The sequence below is a fragment of the Haematobia irritans genome, chromosome 4 (assembly GCF_050003625.1).
Source record: "Haematobia irritans isolate KBUSLIRL chromosome 4, ASM5000362v1, whole genome shotgun sequence".
Classification (NCBI taxonomy): Eukaryota; Metazoa; Arthropoda; class Insecta; order Diptera; family Muscidae; genus Haematobia; species Haematobia irritans.
This window is the reverse complement of record NC_134400.1, coordinates 193,098,393-193,116,771: the sequence shown is the minus strand read 5'-3', so window position 1 is coordinate 193,116,771 and position 18,379 is coordinate 193,098,393. Positions and strand designations below refer to the sequence as shown.

At 37.1% G+C, this 18,379-nt stretch overlaps 1 protein-coding gene across 1 annotated transcript; it reads left to right on the top strand.

Moving 5' to 3' along the window:
• Window positions 1-16,867: 16,867 nt before the first annotated feature.
• LOC142235914 (uncharacterized) lies at window positions 16,868-17,974 on the top strand. The gene has a single exon (XM_075307163.1). The coding sequence runs from the start codon at window positions 16,868-16,870 to the stop codon at window positions 17,972-17,974; it is 1,107 nt and encodes a 368-aa protein (XP_075163278.1).
• Window positions 17,975-18,379: the final 405 nt, after the last annotated feature.

The following is an 18,379-nucleotide window of genomic DNA, read 5'->3' as shown; positions in this document are numbered from 1 at the left end:
CTTAAAAAATTTGGTATTGATTCCGAGCCAAAGAAGCGGAGAATACAATTAAGGATACTTTTAAGACACAATTCTCTTTTAAATTTGAGTTTTGTGTACTTGCTTCTAGGAAGCAAATTTTAATTTTTCTCTTTCTCAGCTTTTTTTCTTCATATGCTATCAAAGTCCTTTAAAAACGAGTTAACGACAACTTTATTTTCCAAGTTAAGACTCGATTTCCAGTAGAAATTATGCTATGTTTCAAGTAAAAAGCTTCTTTAAAATAAAGTGTTAAAAAACGATTTTTTGCTTTGTAGTCAAGATGCAAATAGACAACAAATTTAGAGACAATTTCATTAAATTTAAAGAATTTTTCTGAATTATTAAAGTCAAGTTGACCTTAGCTTATAAATTTTTTCTTTCATGTTAAGATACCCATTTTTAAGCCAAATCACTTAATTATTAGGACAATACGACTTCATTGAAAAGTTTATCGACTTTTGGACAAGGAAAAAAACTTTATATTAGAGAAATGCGTCTTCTATGCTAAGCAAAATTTGCATTCGTATTTTAAAGACACGAAATCTTTGATCTCACCACAATATTTTTTTTAGTGTATATACGCATCTTACTAAATGGACGTGACATACACAAAACTACCGTTTTCTGTACTTTTTTTTACAAAATCACCGAGATATCTAATTCCTGGCAACCATATTACCAAAGTGAACAGCGTTTTTGCATGAAATCACATTATCTGCCATCTTAAGCCTTTCTTCTAAAGGGTGGTTAAAATTTCAAGGGCCGATGTTGATTTTGAATAAAACACAAACTATTTAGGAAATTATTGTAATTTTATTTTATTATTGGTATAACTCAATTATGTATGGAACAAAATACCGGCCAAATGGGAGCCGCGACCTCGGTGGCACACCTCCATCCGATGGTCCAAATTTTCCATGACACCATTCACAGTAACTGTCTGACCGGCCTCATTTTGGAAAAGATACGGCCCGATGATGCCGCCAGCCCATAAACCGCACCAAACAGTCACTCTTTGTGGGTGCATTGGTTTTTCGACAATCACTCTTGGCAATCTCATTCGCCCAAATGCGGAAATTCTGTTTATTGACGAATCCACTGAGGTGAAAATGTGTCTCATCGCTGAAGGTGATTTTCTTCGAAAATTGATAGTCCACTGTTGCCATTTCTTTGGCGTTTAGGTGTGGTTCACATTCAACATCGGCCCTTGAAATTTAGCTCCCATATATATCGTTCGCCCGATTTACATTCATGTGACCACAGTGGCCAATCTTTTACTCCGATTTCATTGAAATTTTGGCACAGGGAGTAGAATTGGCTTTGTAGCTATGCGTGCCAAATTTGGTTGAAATCGGTTCAGATTTAGATATAGCTCCCATATATATCGTTCGCCCGATTTACATTCATGTGACCACAGTGGCCAATCTTTTACTCCGATTTCATTGACATTTTGGCACAGGGAGTAGAATTGGCTTTGTAGCTATGCGTGCCAAATTTGGTTGAAATCGGTTCAGATTTAAATATAGCTCCCATATATATGTTTTACTGATTTCGACAAAAATGGTCAAAATACCAACATTTTCGTTGTAAAATCGCCACTGCTTAGTCGAAAAGTTGTAAAAATGACTCTAATTTTCCTGAACTTCTAATACATATATATCGAAAATACATATATATCAAAATTGCTTCAGATTTAAATGTTTCCCATATTTGTTTACTAACATTGTGTTCCACCCTAGTGCATTAGCCGACTTAAATTTTGAGTCTATAGATTTTGTAGAAGTCTATCAAATTCTGTCCAGATCGAGTGATATTTAAATGTATGTATTTGGGACAAACCTTTATATGTAGCCCCAACACATTTGACGGATATGATATGGTATCGGAAATTTAGATGTACGAAGTGGTGCAGGGTATAATATAGTCGGCCCCGCCCGACTTTAGACTTTCCTTACTTGTTTTTTACTAACATAGTGTACCATCCCAGGGCGTTAGCTGACTTATATTTTATGTCTATACACGCAAAAAAAGAATTCTTTTCTCCCAAACGAAATTCTAGACAAACAAAGTTCATTTCTCATTTGCTTTTCGCTGTAAGGAAGTGTATTTGGAAGAAAAGTATATACTTTTTGTGATAAACGTTTATTCTTTTCCAGGATGTAAAAACAATTTCATAAAGACAAACTCAAAAAAAAAACATTGTTTTCTTGCTAATAGCATGGGAGCCACCGTGGTGCAATGGTTAGCATGCCCGCCTTGCATACACAAGGTCGTGGGTTCGATTCCTGCTTCGACCGAACACCAAAAAGTTTTTCAGCGGTGGATTATCCCACCTCAGTAATGCAGGTGACATTTCTGAGGGTTTCAAAGCTTCTCTAAGTGGTTTCACTGCAATGTGGAACGCCGTTCGGATTCGGCTATAAAAAGGAGGTCCCTTGTCATTGAGCTTAACATGGAATCGGGCAGCACTCAGTGATAAGAGAGAAGTTCACCAATGTGGTATCACAATGGACTGAATAGTCTAAGTGAGCCTGATACATCGGGCTGTCACCTAACCTAACCTAACCTTGCTAATAGCATTTTCCCTCACATCCACGAGGTTTTTTAGTTCTTAACACCTTTTCCTGTAATACCAACAATGTAGAAGAAATTATACGATTTTATAAATTTTTTAAATTCTTTTACCTTTTGCCTGGACGGAGAATCGAACCGCGGACCATGCACTTTGTAAGCCAACACACTAACCACTGAGCTATGTACCTGTTATGGTCATCAATAGATAATTATCCATATAAGTTATATTTATATAGCATAGCTTGCGGCGCCCACGAACCGAATAAACAAAGTTTATTTAACAGAAACAAACATTTAGTTTGGCACCGTGGAGCAGTGGTTGCTACGTCCAACTTGCATGCCAAGGGTCGTGGGTTCGATCCCTGCTTCGACCAAAGTTTTTTTTTGGTTTTTTTTTTACATATATTCCAGATATGTTCGGAAGATTCCGAAAAAATGTTCAACATTACATTGTACTATATTAAATTTTGAACTGTAAAATGTGTCTTATTAAAGACCTTAAGTCAGAAAAGAACAGTATTTGATATAAACGAAATGGACTGTGTTGTGTTTCAAAAATATATTTTTTTTATTGAAAATTAAAAATTTTGTAACAAATTTTGTTTAAAATTTTCGAAGCAATTCAAAAAACTCTAACAAAAGAAAAACGTTTTCGGTACACGTTTTCCAAACGTTTTTTTTTTCTTTGCGTGTAGATTAACAAGTATATACGGCCGTAAGTTCGGCCAGGCCGAAGCTTATGTACCCTCAACCATGGATTGCGTAGAAACTTCTACTGAAGACTGTCATCCACAATCGAATTACTTGGGTTGCGGTAACTTTTGCCGATGACAAGGTATCTTAAAACTTCCTAATACCGTAATATATACCACGTAGTCCATACGTGGTATATATTAAACTTAAAATGGCCGATTAAATACGTATATAATTAAGTTTGACAAAATTTTCTATAGAAATACAATTTTGACAAAATAAAATTTTGACAACATTTTCTATAGAAGTAAAATTTGGAGAAAATTTTCTATAGAAATACGATTTTAACAAAATTTTCTATAGAAATAACATTTTGACAAAATTTTCTATAGAAATAAAATTTTTACTAAATTTTCAAAAGATTTAAAATTTTGACAACATTTTCTACAGAAATAAAATTTTGCCAAAATTTTCTATAGAAATAAAATTTGACAAAATTTTCTATAGGAATAAAATTTCGACAAATTTTGCTAGATTATATTTGCTCGAGTGGCAAGCATGATTATGAACCGATATGGACCAATTTTTGTGTGATTGGGGATCGGCTATATATAACTATAGACCGATATGGACCAATTTTGGCATGGTTATTAGCGGACACATATTAACACCACGTTGCAAATTTCAACCGGATCGGATGAATTTTGCTCGTCCAAGTGGCTCCGGAGTTCAAATCTGGGGATCGGTTTACATAGGGGCTATATATAATTATGGACTGTTATGGACCAATTTTTGCATGGTTGGTAGAGACCATATACTAACACCACGTACCAAATTTCAACCGGATCGGATGAATTTTGCTTCTCTAAGAGGCTCCGGAGTTCAAATCTGGGGATCGGTTTATATGGGGGCTATATATAATTATGGACCGATATGGACCAATTTTTGCATGGCTGGTAGAGACCATATACTAACACCATGTGCCAAATTTCAGCCGGATCACATGAAATTTGCTTCTCTTAGAGGCTCCACAAGCCATATCGGGGGGTCCGTTTATATGGGGGCTATACGTAAAAGTGGACCGATATGGTCCAATTTTTCCATGGTTGTCAGAGACCATATACTAACACCATGTACCAAATATCAGCCTGATCGGATGAAATTTGCTTCTTTTAGAGCAATCGCAAGCCAAATTTGGGGGTCCGTTTATATGGGGGCTATACGTAAAAATGGGCCGATATGGACCAATTTTTGCGTGGTTGTTAGAGACCATATACTAACACCATGTACCAAATTTCAGCTTGATCACATGAAATTTGCTTCTCTTAGAGGCTCCGCAAGCCATATCGGGGGGTCCGTTTATATGGGGGCTATACGTAAAAGTGGACCTATATGGTCCAATTTTTCCATGGTTGTTAGAGACCATATACTAACACCATGTACCAAATTTCAGCCGGATCGGATGAAATTTGCTTCTCTGAGAGCAATCGCAATCCAAATTTGGGGGTCCGTTTTTTTGGGGTCATACGTAAAAGTGAACCGATATGGCCCATTTGCAATACCATCCGACCTACATCAATAACAACTACTTGTGCCAAGTTTCAAGTCGATAGCTTGTTTCGTTCGGAAGTTAGCGTGATTTCAACAGACGGACGGACGGACATGCTCAGATCGACTCAGAATTTCACCAAGACCCAGAATATATATACTTTATGGGGTCTTAGAGCAATATTTCGATGTGATACAAACGGAATGACAAAGTTAATATACCACCATCCAATGGGGGAGGGTATAAAAATTTTGTTCAGATGGAGTCAGATTTAACTGTATGTATTCGGGACAAAAACCCTTTTATATAGCACCCAACACATTTGACGGATTTGATATAGTATCGAAAATGTGGATTTACAAAGTGGTGCAGGGTATAATATTGTCGGCCCGGCCCGACTTTAGACTTTCCTTACTTGTTTAATCTTTATTCAAGCATATCTACAAAATGTAACTTATCACATTTATATAAAATTCACAGGGACCTCACAGGAAGAGGCAGCATGGAATATCTTCAGCGCCTTCTTCTTCAACATAAAATCAAATTTTGTTATTATGAAATTCATACCGAATGGAATATCCCCGTAAAATCCAATTAATTATTTATGATGTGCATAGATTTTATTTGAACAGCTCCCGGTTGAACGCGTTTATTGATCCATGTAATAAAGCGCTTAAATTGAAATATTTTTTTGTTTTCAATTTTCTTCATTTTCCATTGCAGCAGCATTGAAAAACAATTATTGTTAGCAAATATTGCATTCGGTATTGATGCGTGTGATAAATGGGCATATGTATGTCAACAGCCTGTTGGGATGGAATTTTTCGTTCAGAAGGAATAATAAATTGCATTTACAGTATGTGGCAAAATAAACAAAAACAAAAAAAACGAACCATCATATTTCCCAATAATAATTAGGACAATTGATAGAGAATAGGAGAATTCCAAAGAACTATAGGTGTTGATAATTTGTTTGCTCAAATATTTGTTTATAATTTATTGTAATATTTTAGTTTAATTAAAATTAGTTGAAATCCGAATTTTGTCAAGGTCAAACATTGACTTCTATAAATAGACCATAGCCTTGAATGTATTATTATACCCTGCATACCCTACATCATAGGATGGGTGTTACGTTATGTAATTTGTTTTGTAATGTATTGAAATACTGGTCTGTGACCCTATAAATTAATTACCATACACTCAAAAAAAAAAGTTTACTTGAATCCAAAGATTTTGACCTTCCTTAAGGATATATCCGGGCCAAAAGAGACGGCTTCTTTCAACTAAACAAATTTTTTATTTTATGTAGCTTCGATCAATAAAACAAGTAAGGAAAGTCTAAAGTCGGGCGGGGGCCGACTATATTATACCCTGCACTACTTTGTAAATCCACATTTTCGACACTATATCAAATCCGTCAAATGTGCTGGGTGCTATATATAAATGTTTTTGTCCCAAATACATACAGATAAATCTGACTCCATCTGAATAAAATTTATAATCTATAGACTTAAAATTTTAAGTCAGCTAATGCCCTGGGATGGTAAACTATGTTAGTAAAAAACAAGTATATACGGCCGAAAGTTCGGCCAGGCCGAATCTTATGTACCCTCCACCATGGATTGCTTAGAAACTTCTACGAAAGACTGTCATCCACAATCCAATTAATTGGGTTGTGGTATCTTAAATCGTTTTCTAAATTGTGAGTTAGTCCATACACTGAAAAAAAAGCATGCCCGGTTCCAAAGATTTTGTCTTTACCTTAAAAAATTTGGTATTGATTCCGAGCCAAAGAAGCGGAGAATACAATTAAGGATACTTTTAAGACACAATTCTCTTTTAAATTTGAGTTTTGTGTACTTGCTTCTAGGAAGCAAATTTTAATTTTTCGCTTTTTCAGTTTTTTTTCTTCATATGCTATCAAAGTCCTTTAAAAACAAGTTAACGACGAGTTTATTTTCAAATTAAGACTCGACTTCTAGTAGAAATTGTGCTGTGTTTCAAGTAAAAAACGTCTTTAAAATAAAGTGTTGAAAAACATGTCCTATATTTGAACGATTTTTGTAGTCAAGATGCAAATAGACAACAAATTTAAAGACAATTTCATTAAATTTAAAGAATTTTTCTGAATTATTAAAGTCAAGTTGACCTTAGCCCAAACATTTTTTCTTTCATGTTATGATACCCATCTTTAAGCCAAATCGCTTAATTGTAAGGACAATACGACTTCATTGAAAAGTTTATCGACTTTTGGACAAGGAAAAAAACTTTATATTAGAGAAATGCGTCTTCTATGCTAAGCAAAATTTGCAAAAATTTTTTCAGTGTACGTGGTGTATATTAGACAAAAGAGGTATGTGTAGGTAAGTCTACAAATAATTACGAATCGAAATGGACTTTTTCACGGTACCTAGGGAGCCAGAATTGAAATATGGGGGTCGCTTATATGGGGGCTATATACAATTTTGAACTTGATGTGGACCAATTTTTGAGCGATTGGGGATCGATTTATCTGAGGGCTATATATAATTATAGACCGATATGGACCTTCTTAGGCGTGGTTGTTAACGGCCATATACTAGCACAATGTACCAAATTTCAACTGACTCGAATGAAATTCGGAGGTCAAATCTGGGGATCGGTTTTTATGGGGGTTATATATAAAGGGTGATACTGTCAAAAATTGGTCAAGGGAAAACGCGTGTAAATCGGTGAAATCGTGTATTTAAAAAATCAAATTAAATTTCTTTTTCAAGTTCAATTAGTATAAAATTCAGGAAAAATATTCAGTTAGGCTTTCGCTTTTCCAAATCCGAATTGCCGGGCCTCACGCTTGACACCTGCCATCAGATTTTGTACAGCCACCTTGTCCACCTTCTTCGCCGCAGAAAGCCAGTTTGCCTTGAACTGCTGCTCGTCCTTAACAGTTTTTATACCCTCCATCATAGGATGGGGGTATATTAACTTTGTCATTCCGTTTGTAACACATCGAAATATTGCTCTAAGACTCCATAAAGTATATATATATATATATACACTCAAAAAAAAGTGAACTCTCTATTACACTAAAGCCATATTAACTTTATATTAGTTCATAGAATCATTATATTTGGAAAAAGTTTATTTTAGTCAAATAATTTTTTGCGTATGTTAGTTAAATGAACTAAAAAACGGGAAAAAGTTATACACAAATAAAGCATAAAGATTTCCTAATTTCGTATTTCTTACAAAATAGTTCATTATTTCTTTAAATTTGTAAATTTTACCAAAAATGTGTCCATCGTGAACTTCGTATGTCACTAAAGACATTCTTGCAATTTTGAACTCCAAGATTTCTCTTAAAACTACAAAATTTTCTTTAACTACTGAAAAAATTTAGTTATGTCTAATAAATTTTCTTGAATTTGTCGAAAAATATTTACTTATTTTTGCCATATCGGAGTGATGCCAGCGCTTGTAATACCGTTTAGTTAAAATTTTCTAAAAAAGTTCCAAATTTTCTAAAATTAATCGAAAGTTATATTTCCTGGTGGGTTCACTGTTTTTTCAGTGTATATATATATATATATATATATATATATATATATATATATATATATATATATATATATATATATATATATATATATATATATATATATATATATATATATATATATATATATATATATATATATATATATATATATATATATATATATATATATATATATATATATATATATATATATATATATATTCTGGGTCGTGATGAAATTCTGAGTCGATCTAAGCATGTCCGTCCGTCCGTCCGTCTGTTGAAATCACGCTAACTTCCGAACGAAACAAGCTATCAACTTGAAACTTGGCACAAGTAGTTGTTATCGATGTAGGTCGGATGGTATTGAAAATGGGCCATATCGGTCCACTTTTACGTATAGCCCCCATATAAAGGGACCCTCAGATTTGGCTTGTGGAGCCTCTAACAGAAGCATATTTCATCCGATCCGGCTGAAATTTGGTACATGGTGTTGGTATATGATCTCTAACAAGCTATCAACTTGAAACTTGGCACAAGTAGTTGTTATCGATGTAGGTCGGATGGAATTGAAAATGGGCCATATCGGTCCACTTTTACGTATAGCCCCCATATAAAGGGACCCTCAGATTTGGCTTGTGGAGCCTCTAACAGAAGCATATTTCATCCGATCCGGCTGAAATTTGGTACATGGTGTTGGTATATGATCTCTAACAACCATGCAAAAATTGGTCCACATCGGTCCATATAAACCGATCCCCAGATTTGGCTTATGGAGCCTCTAAGAGAAGCATATTTCATCCGATCCGGCTGAAATTTGGTACATGATGTTGGTATATGGTATCGAACAATCGTGCAAAAATTGGTCTACATCGGTCCATAATTATATATAGCCCCCATATAAACCGATCCCCAGATTTGGCTTGTGGAGCCTAAAAGAGAAGCAAATTTCATCCGATTCGGCTGAAATTTGGTACATGGTGTTGGTATATGGTCTCTAACAACCATGCAAAAATTAGTTCACATCGGTCCATAATTATATATAGCCCCCATATAAACCGATCCCCAGATTTGGCTTGCGGAGCCTCAAAGAGAAGAAAATTTCATCCGATCCGGCTGAAATTTGACACATGATGTTGGTATATTGTCTCTAACAACCATGCAAAAATTGGCCCATATCGGTCCTTAATTATATATAGCCCCCATATAAACCGATCCCCATATTTGGCTTGCGAAGTCTCCAAGAGAAGCAAATTTCACCCGATCCGGCTGAAATTTGGTACATGATGTTGGTATATGATCTTTAACAACCGTGTCAGAATTGGTCCATATCGGCCCATAATTATATATAGCCCCCATATAAAACATTCTCCAGATTTGACCTCCGGAGGCTCTTGGAGGAGCAAAATTCATCCGATCCGGTTCAAATTAGGCACGTAGTGTTAGAATATGGTCGCTAACAACCATACCAAAATTGGTCCAATCACACAAAAATTGGTCCATATCGGTTCATAATCATGGTTGCCACTAGAGCCAAAAATAATCTACCAAAATTTTATTTCTATTGAAAATTTTGTCAAAATTTTATTTCTATAGAAAATTTTGTTCAAATTTTATTCGGTTCATAATCATGGTTGCCACTCGATCCAAAAATAATATACCAAGATTTTATTTCTATAGAAAATTTGGTCAAAAGTTTATTTCTATAGAAAATTTTATTAAAATTTTATTTCTATAGAAATTTTTGTCAAAATTTTCTTTCTATAGAAAATTTTGTTAAAATTTTATTTCTGTAGAAAATTTTGTCAAAATTTTATGTCTACTTTGTCAAACCGAATTATATACGTATTGGATCGATCTTTTTTGATTTAATATATACCACGTATGGACTTACATACAATTTAGAAGATGATGTTAGGAGGTTGTAAGATACCTTGCCATCGGCAAGCGTTACCGCAACTTAAGTAATTCGATTGTGGATGGCAGTGTTTAGATGAAGTTTCTACGCAATCCATGATGGAGGGTACATAACCTTCGGCCTGGCCGAACTTACGGCCGTATATACTTGTTTTGGTCTTCTTTAGGTTCCGCTTGACAATAGCCCAGTATTTCTCAATTGGGCGGAGCTCTGGCGTGTTGGGAGGGTTCTTGTCCTTGGGAACCACAACCACCTGCACGTTGTTGGCGGTGTACCACTCCATGGCCTTTTTACCGTAATGGTAAGATGCCAAATCCGGCCAAAACAGTACGGAACAACCGTGTTTCTTCAGGAAAGGCAGCAGACGTTTATTCAAACACTCTTTCACGTAAATTTCTTGGTTGACAGTCCCGGAAGCTATGAAAATGCTGCTTTTCAAGCCACAGGTACAGATGGCTTGCCAAACCAGATATTTCTTTGCGAACCTTGACAGTTTTATGTGCTTGAAAATATCTGCTACCTTCCCCTTCCTTTTGCCGTATAAAACTCCTGTCCCGGAAGCTGCTTGTAGTCGGCTTTGACGTAGGTTTCGTCGTCCATTACCACGCAGTCAAACTTCGTCAGCATCGTCGTGTACAGCCTCCGGGATCGCGCTTTGGCCGTTGTGTTTTGTTTATCATCGCGATTTGGAGTCACTACCTTCTTGTAAGTCGATAGTCCGGCTCGTTTTTTGGCTCGATGCACGGTTGTAGACGATACACCCAGCTTATTTGCGGAATCTCGGAGAGAGAGGTTAGGGATTCGCTTGAAACTACCGGCAACTCTCTTTGTCGTCTCAGCGGCTTCCGGTTTTCGATTTCGCCCCGATCCAGACTTCCTGGCTGTCGACAAACGTTCCCCAAACACTTTAATTACATTTGTAACGGTTGATTTGGCAACTTTTAGCGATTTTGCCAGCTTTGCCTGCGAGTAGCTCGGATTTTCGCGATGCGCGAGCAAAGTTTTGATACGCTGCTCTTCTTGCTTAGACGACATTTTGACAACTGAAGAGTGAATTCCAAAATCAAAATAGGAGCAACACTCTACACACACACACCTTCAAAATGAGGGTTGTTCAGGTTTTTTAAATGCAAAATTGAAAGAAATACGTCAAGTTCATATTGACCAAATTTTGACCGTATCACCCTTTAATTAGGGACTGATATGAATCAATTCCTGCATGGTTGTTGGATACCATATACTAACCTCACGTACCAAATTTCAACCGGATCGGATGAATTTTGCTCTTCCAAGGGGTTCCGGAGGTCAAATCTGGGGAGCGGTTTATATGGGGGCTATATATAATTATGGACCAATTTCGACCAATTTGTGCATGGGTGTTTGAGGCCATATATTAACACCACTTGCCAAATATCAACTGAATCAGATGAATTTTGGTCTTCCAAGAGGCTCCGAAAGCCAAATCGGGGGATCGATTTATATGGGGGCTATATATAATTATGGACCGATGTGGACCAATTTTTGCATGGTTGTTAGGTTAGGTTAGGTTAGGTTGTGTGGCAGCCCGATGTATCAGGCTCACTTCGACTATTCAGTCCATTGTGATACCACAGTGGTGAACTTCTCTCTTATCACTGAGTGCTGCCCGATTCCATGTTAAACTCAATGACAAGTGACCTCCTTTTTATTTATAGCCGAGTCCGAACGGCGTTCCACATTCCAGTGAAACCACTTAGAGAAGCTTTGAAACCCTCAGAAATGTCACCAGCATTACTGAGGTGGGATAATCCACCACTGAAAAACTTTTTGGTGTTCGGTCGTAGCAGGAATCGAACCCACGACCTTGTGTATGCCAGGCGGGCATGCTAACCATTGCACCACGGTGGCTCCCTGCATGGTTGTTTGAGACCATATACTAACACCATGTACCAAATTTCTGCCGGAACGGATGAATTTTGTTTCTCCAAGAGGCTCCGGAGGTCAAATCTGGGGATCGGCTTAAAAATGAATTGAGAAGTACAATGCTTCAAGAAAGCATCGGGCTGCCACCTAACCTAAACTAATATGCCAACATTTTTGCATGGTGGTTAGAGACTATATACTAACACCACGTACCAAATTTTAACCGGATCGGATGAATTTTGCTCCTCCAAGAGGCTCCGGAGGTCAAATCTGGGGATCGGCCTATATGGGGGCTATATATAATTATGGACCAATTGTATGGTTGCTGCAGACCCTATACTTATACCATGTACCAAATTTCAGCCGTATCGGATGAAATTTACTTCTCTTAGAGGATACACAAATTTGATATACCCCACTTCCTATGGTGGAGGTTATAAAAAAAAAAAAAAAACTCATCCCCGTTGGGATTTGAGCCTGTGCCGTTTGACTTTTTCACTCCCAAGGAAGTTATTTTAGAATGTTTTGAAAATTACAATTATTTTTATTTTTTTTTTTTTTGATTTTTAATGACAAAAATATATGCCGAAAAAAAACAAAATAAAACAAGTAAGGAAAGTCTAAAGTCGGGCGGGGCTGACTATATTATACCCTTCACCACTTTGTAGATCTAAATTTTCGATACCATATCACATCCGTCAAATGTGTTGGGGGCTATATATAAAGATTTGTCCCAAATACATACATTTAAATATCACTCGATCTGGACAGAATTTGATAGACTTCTACAAAATTTATAGACTCAAAATTTAAATGGGCTAATGCACTAGGGTGGAACACAATGTTAGTAAAAAACAAGTATATACAGCACTAAGTTCGGCCGGGCCGAATTTTAAATACCCACCACCATGAATCAAATATTAGGGTTTCCTTTGAAATTTCAGGAGGACTATATCAGATTCTGGATTTATAAGAACCATTTTTGTTTGAGTTTTATAGGAATCATTAACATCTCTTGTAAGTATGGAAGAAAATTATAAAATAACGTCTTGATTTTAAATCTTAAATCTGTAGAACTAAAATCTGGAAGTTTTACATTGAGTTTCAAGCAATTTTCATAATCAGTGCGCCTTCTACACCCTCAAGAAGTGAAGTCGGTCTATATGGGGGCATTTCCAAATGGACCGATAAAAACTTAATCCGATACACGTTTTTGTGAGCCTAAAATACCAGAATATTTACAATTTCAGGTAAATCAGATAAAAACTACGGTTTCTAGAAACCCAAGGAGTTAAATCGGGAGATTGTTCTTATGGGGGCTATACTAAAATATGGACCGATACTCACCGTTTTCGGCACACCTCTTTATGACCCGAAAATACCTCTAGATTTCCAATTTCAGGCAAGTAGGATAAAAACTTCGGATTCTAGAAGCCCAAGAAGTAAAATCGGGAAATGGGTCTATATGGGGCTATACCAAAATATGGACCGATACTCACCATTTTCGGCACACCTTTATGGTCCTAAAATACCTCTAGATTTAAAATTTCAGACAAATTGGATAAAAACTACGGTTTCTATAAGCCCAAGACCTCAAATAAGGAGGTCGTTTTATATGGGGACCATACCAAAACATGGACCGATACTCACAATTTTTGGCACACGTACTTGTGGTCCTACAATACCTCTAGATATCCAATTTCAGGTAAATTGAATAAACACTGCGGTTTCTATAAGCCTAAGATGTAAAATCGGGAGATCGGTCTATATGGGGGCTATACCAAAATATGGACCAATACTCACAATTTTTGGCACACGTATTTGTGGTCCTACAATACCTCTAGATTTCCAATTTCAGGTAAATTGAATAAAAACTGCGGTTTCTATAAGCCCAAGAAGTAAAATAGGGAGATCGGTCTATATGGGGCTATACCAAAATATGGACCGATACTCATTATTTTCGGCACACCTCTTTATGGTCCTAAAATACCTAAAGATTTCCAATTTCAGACAAATTGGATAAAAACTACGGATTCTATAAGCCCAAGACCCCAAATCGGGAGGTCGTTTTATATGGGGACCATACCAAAACATGGACCGATACTCACAATTTTTAGCACACGTATTTGTGGTCCTACAACACCTCTAGATTTCCAATTTAAATTGAATAAAAACTGCGGTTTCTATAAGCCCAAGAAGTAAAATCGGGATATCGATCTATATGGGGGCTATACCAAAACATTGACCGATACTCACAATTTTTGGCACACCTCTTTATGGTCATAAAATACCTCTAGATGTCAAATTTCAGGCAAATTGGATAAAAACTACGATTTCTATAAGCCCAAGACACCAAATCGGGAGGTCGGTTTATATGGGGACTATATCAAAACCTGGACCGATATAGCCCATCTTCGAAATTGACCTGCCTGCAGACAAAAGACGAGTTTGTGCAAAATTTCAGCACGATTGCTTCATTATTGAAAACTGTAGCGTGATTACAACAGACAGACAGACAGACAGACGGACAGACGGACATCGTTATATCGTCTTAGAATATAGTCGGAAATCGATATTTCGATGTGTTACAAACGGAATGACAAACTTATTATACCCCCGTCACCATTCTCTGGTGGTGGGTATAAAAATATGAGAAACATTTAAATCTGCAGCAATTTTAAGGGAACTTCGCAAAACTTTTTTTATGATTATCGCTCGATATATATGTTTTTGATGATAACGAAAATTACAATCCTTTTTACAAGTTTTCGACTAAGCAGAGGCGATTTTAAAAGGGAAAATGTTGGTATTTTGACCATTTTTGTCGACATCAGAAAAACATATATATGGGAGCTATATCTAAATCTGAACCGATTTCAACCAAATTCGGCACGCATAGCTACAATGCTAATTCTACTCCCTGTGCAAAATTTCAACTAGTAAAAAATTGGCCTCTGTGGTCATATGAGTGTAAATCGGGCGAAAGCTATATATGGGAGCTATATATAAATCTGAACCGATTTCAATCAAATTTGGCACGCATAGCTACAATGCTAAGTCTACTCCCTGTGCAAATTTCAACCAAATTCGGCCAAAAATCTGGCTTCTAGGGCCATATTAGTCAATATCGGGCGAAAGATATATATGGGAGCTATATCTAAATCTGAATCGATTTCAACCAAATTTGGCACGCATAGCTCCAATGTTAAATCTACTCCCTGTGCAAAATGTCAACCAAATTGGACCAAAACTCTGGCTTTTAGGACCATATTAGTCCATATCGGACGAAAGATATATATGGGAGCTATATATTAATCTGACCCGATTTCAATCAAATTTTGCACACTTGACTATACGACTAAGTGTTATGTTTGTACAAAATTTCAAGCAAATCGGTATAAAATTCTGGCTGCTAGGTCCATATTAGTGCATATCGGGTGAAAGATATATATGGGAGCTATATCTAAATCTGGACCGATTTCTTCCAAAACCAATAGGGTTCTATTCTGACCCAAATTAGGAACATGTGCCAAACTTGACGGCGATTGGACTTAAATTGCGACCTAGACTTTGATCGCAAAAATGTGTTCACAGACAGACAGACGGACGGACAGACGGTTAGACGGACATGGTTGTATCGACTCAGGGACCCACCTTGAGCATTATTGCCAAAGACACCATGTGTCTATCTCGCCTCCTTCTGGGTGTTACAAACATATGCACTAACTTATAATACCCTGTTCCACAGTGTGGCGCAGAGTATAAAAATACCAATTTTCACATCTCGCTTCGTATTCCCTAAAAAAGATGATTAAAAATTTTATTAAATCCCTTATAACAAACAGTTTGAAAAAATCGCTGTACTACCTATCTAAGGATAATGCATAAGGTCATTGACATCAAAAGGAAGAGTTTGTTTTGGCAAAGCTTTAATTAAAACAAAGAAGTGAAACTGATATTAGAAAGGTAAATAGCGATGCGGTTACACAAAGGTGCATATGGACAACCTGATATAAAATATCCGCCCCACCTCCCCCCTCACCAAATTGAGAGCGGAAGTAAATACTCATTACTATCATTGGGTGTTTACAAACATAAGAGATTACAAAACCTAAAGAAATCCATGATTTTTTCTAAAGTAAACACAAAGAATATCATTGAGGGACAAGAGAAAGGGAAAATGGGAGAGAGAGGGAGAGAATGGGGGTCATATGATATAGCCGCTAGTTTTGCAGACAGCATTAACTAAGGCATACAGATTGCCTTTCATACAAACACAAGGAGATACAGAGTCAATGGAGAGAGAGAAAAAGAGCAAAGAGCATGGTTGGTATAAAAAGAAGCCGCTTGCAGAAAAATCCTTCAGTATATTGGGGGCAGTGACAGTGAATGGTTGTTAAAATAAACCAAATAAGGAGCAAATAAAAGTGAAATTACTTATGTGAGAAGAGTAAGAGAGAGAGAGAGAGAGAAATCAAAACAATAAAAGTGTTTATAGTGAATTTTAAAAGCAAAACAAACGAAAAAGCCGGCTTAAATAATAACAACAAAACATGGACATGGGCTTTTCCTATGCTAGCAATTAAAAGACATTTTTCCTAGAAAAAAATCTAACAAATCGAAATCGAAATTTTCCTCTGGAAAATTTAAAGTATTTTCTTTTTGAAAATTCATATACCTTATTTGTAAAATGACTACTGCACATGTCTATTTTGCTGATGTGCCACTTTCTTCGCCCTCGCCAACATCATCGGCTACCAGTGTTACGGCCCCGGAAGGTCATCGTTCCACTTTTGAGTCGGTAAACAATGACGCAATGATGCAACGTCAATGCATTAGCAAACACACTGCGGCCATAGACCGCAGCAGTTCACCCAATAGTAATGCCACAATGCCTTCGACACCTCGCTATGAGCGTAATATGGGATTCTTTCGTCAACTGAGTCGCCGCTTTGGTTTGAGGTCAAACGATGACCTAGTTTATTCCGGCAGCAATGAGGAGGACAATCAGAGTTCATCGACCGATTCCTGTTCATCGCATCGTGGAGAAAATGCCAATAGTAATCGGGAAGGCCATCCGCCATGCCATCCTAATGCCAGTAACATAATGACGGCATCAATGATGACCATGTCCATTACCGAGCATATTTCATGTGCATCCAGTGAAACCAGCAGCACTGTGGACATTGATGAACAGCAGCAGCAGCAGCAGCAGCAAAAAGAACAACAACAGGTTGCCAATGATGGGGAAAAGGATACAGAAGGCTCACAAAATGCCTCGGGTGAGGCATACAACAAGGACCGCAAATCATTTGGACGCTCTAGTTTTTCACGACTATCACGGCGTTCCAGTACATCCATACGTAGAGCATTTGGGGCTTTTTCTTTAACCTCACGTTCTCTTTCGTGCAGTGGATCCACCCCACCGCATCCTCCAACAGCCTTGGTCACCAATCAACACTTGCATACATCATCAGTAGCTAAAAATGGCAGTGGCTGTGGCGGTGGCACACCCATAAAATCGGCTTTAAAGTCATCATCTAACCTCGAACTGAATAAAAAGTCCTCCTTAGCATCGTCGTCGTCATCATCACCTTCTACATCGGCGACCAAAGCCTCCACCAGCACCGGTCCGGCTTGCTGTTCCGCCTCAAAAACATCGAAGACCAAAACAAAGCCACCACCTCAAAGAATACTACGTCAGCCAGTCTCCTATACATATCTGAAGGGTATTTCAGGTCTACCAACCCAAAGGGTACCACGTAATTCGGTTTGCTGCCAATATGCCAGACGTTAATTCAAAATCCTAAAGAGAGCGAGCAAGCGAGCGAGTATCGTACCATTCCAAATACTATACACACAGAGACAAGGTTATTGATGACCTACCATAGCTTATATAGAACGAAATATGCCCATAGAAAGTTTAAAGTTCATAACAAATAGCATCACACCACACACCAAAACACACACATACAATCTCCCATACAATCGCTTTAACCCAATGCATAAGGAGAGAGACAGAGAAAAATGGGAGCATTTGTTAAACGCATTTAAGTCTTTATGAGGTGTTAAACTGTCGTTGGTGGTTAGGGGTAACGAGATACTTGGTGCGGTCGATTGATTTCCAATATTAGCATTATCGTCATTTATGCAAATTTACAAGGATCCCGCCATTTTTCAAAACACACACACCCATAGGTCC

Bases quoted from the DNA above. Each gene is read 5' to 3' on its own strand.
- LOC142235914 (XM_075307163.1), top strand. From the start codon at position 16,868: ATGACTACTGCACATGTCTATTTTGCTGATGTGCCACTTTCTTCGCCC.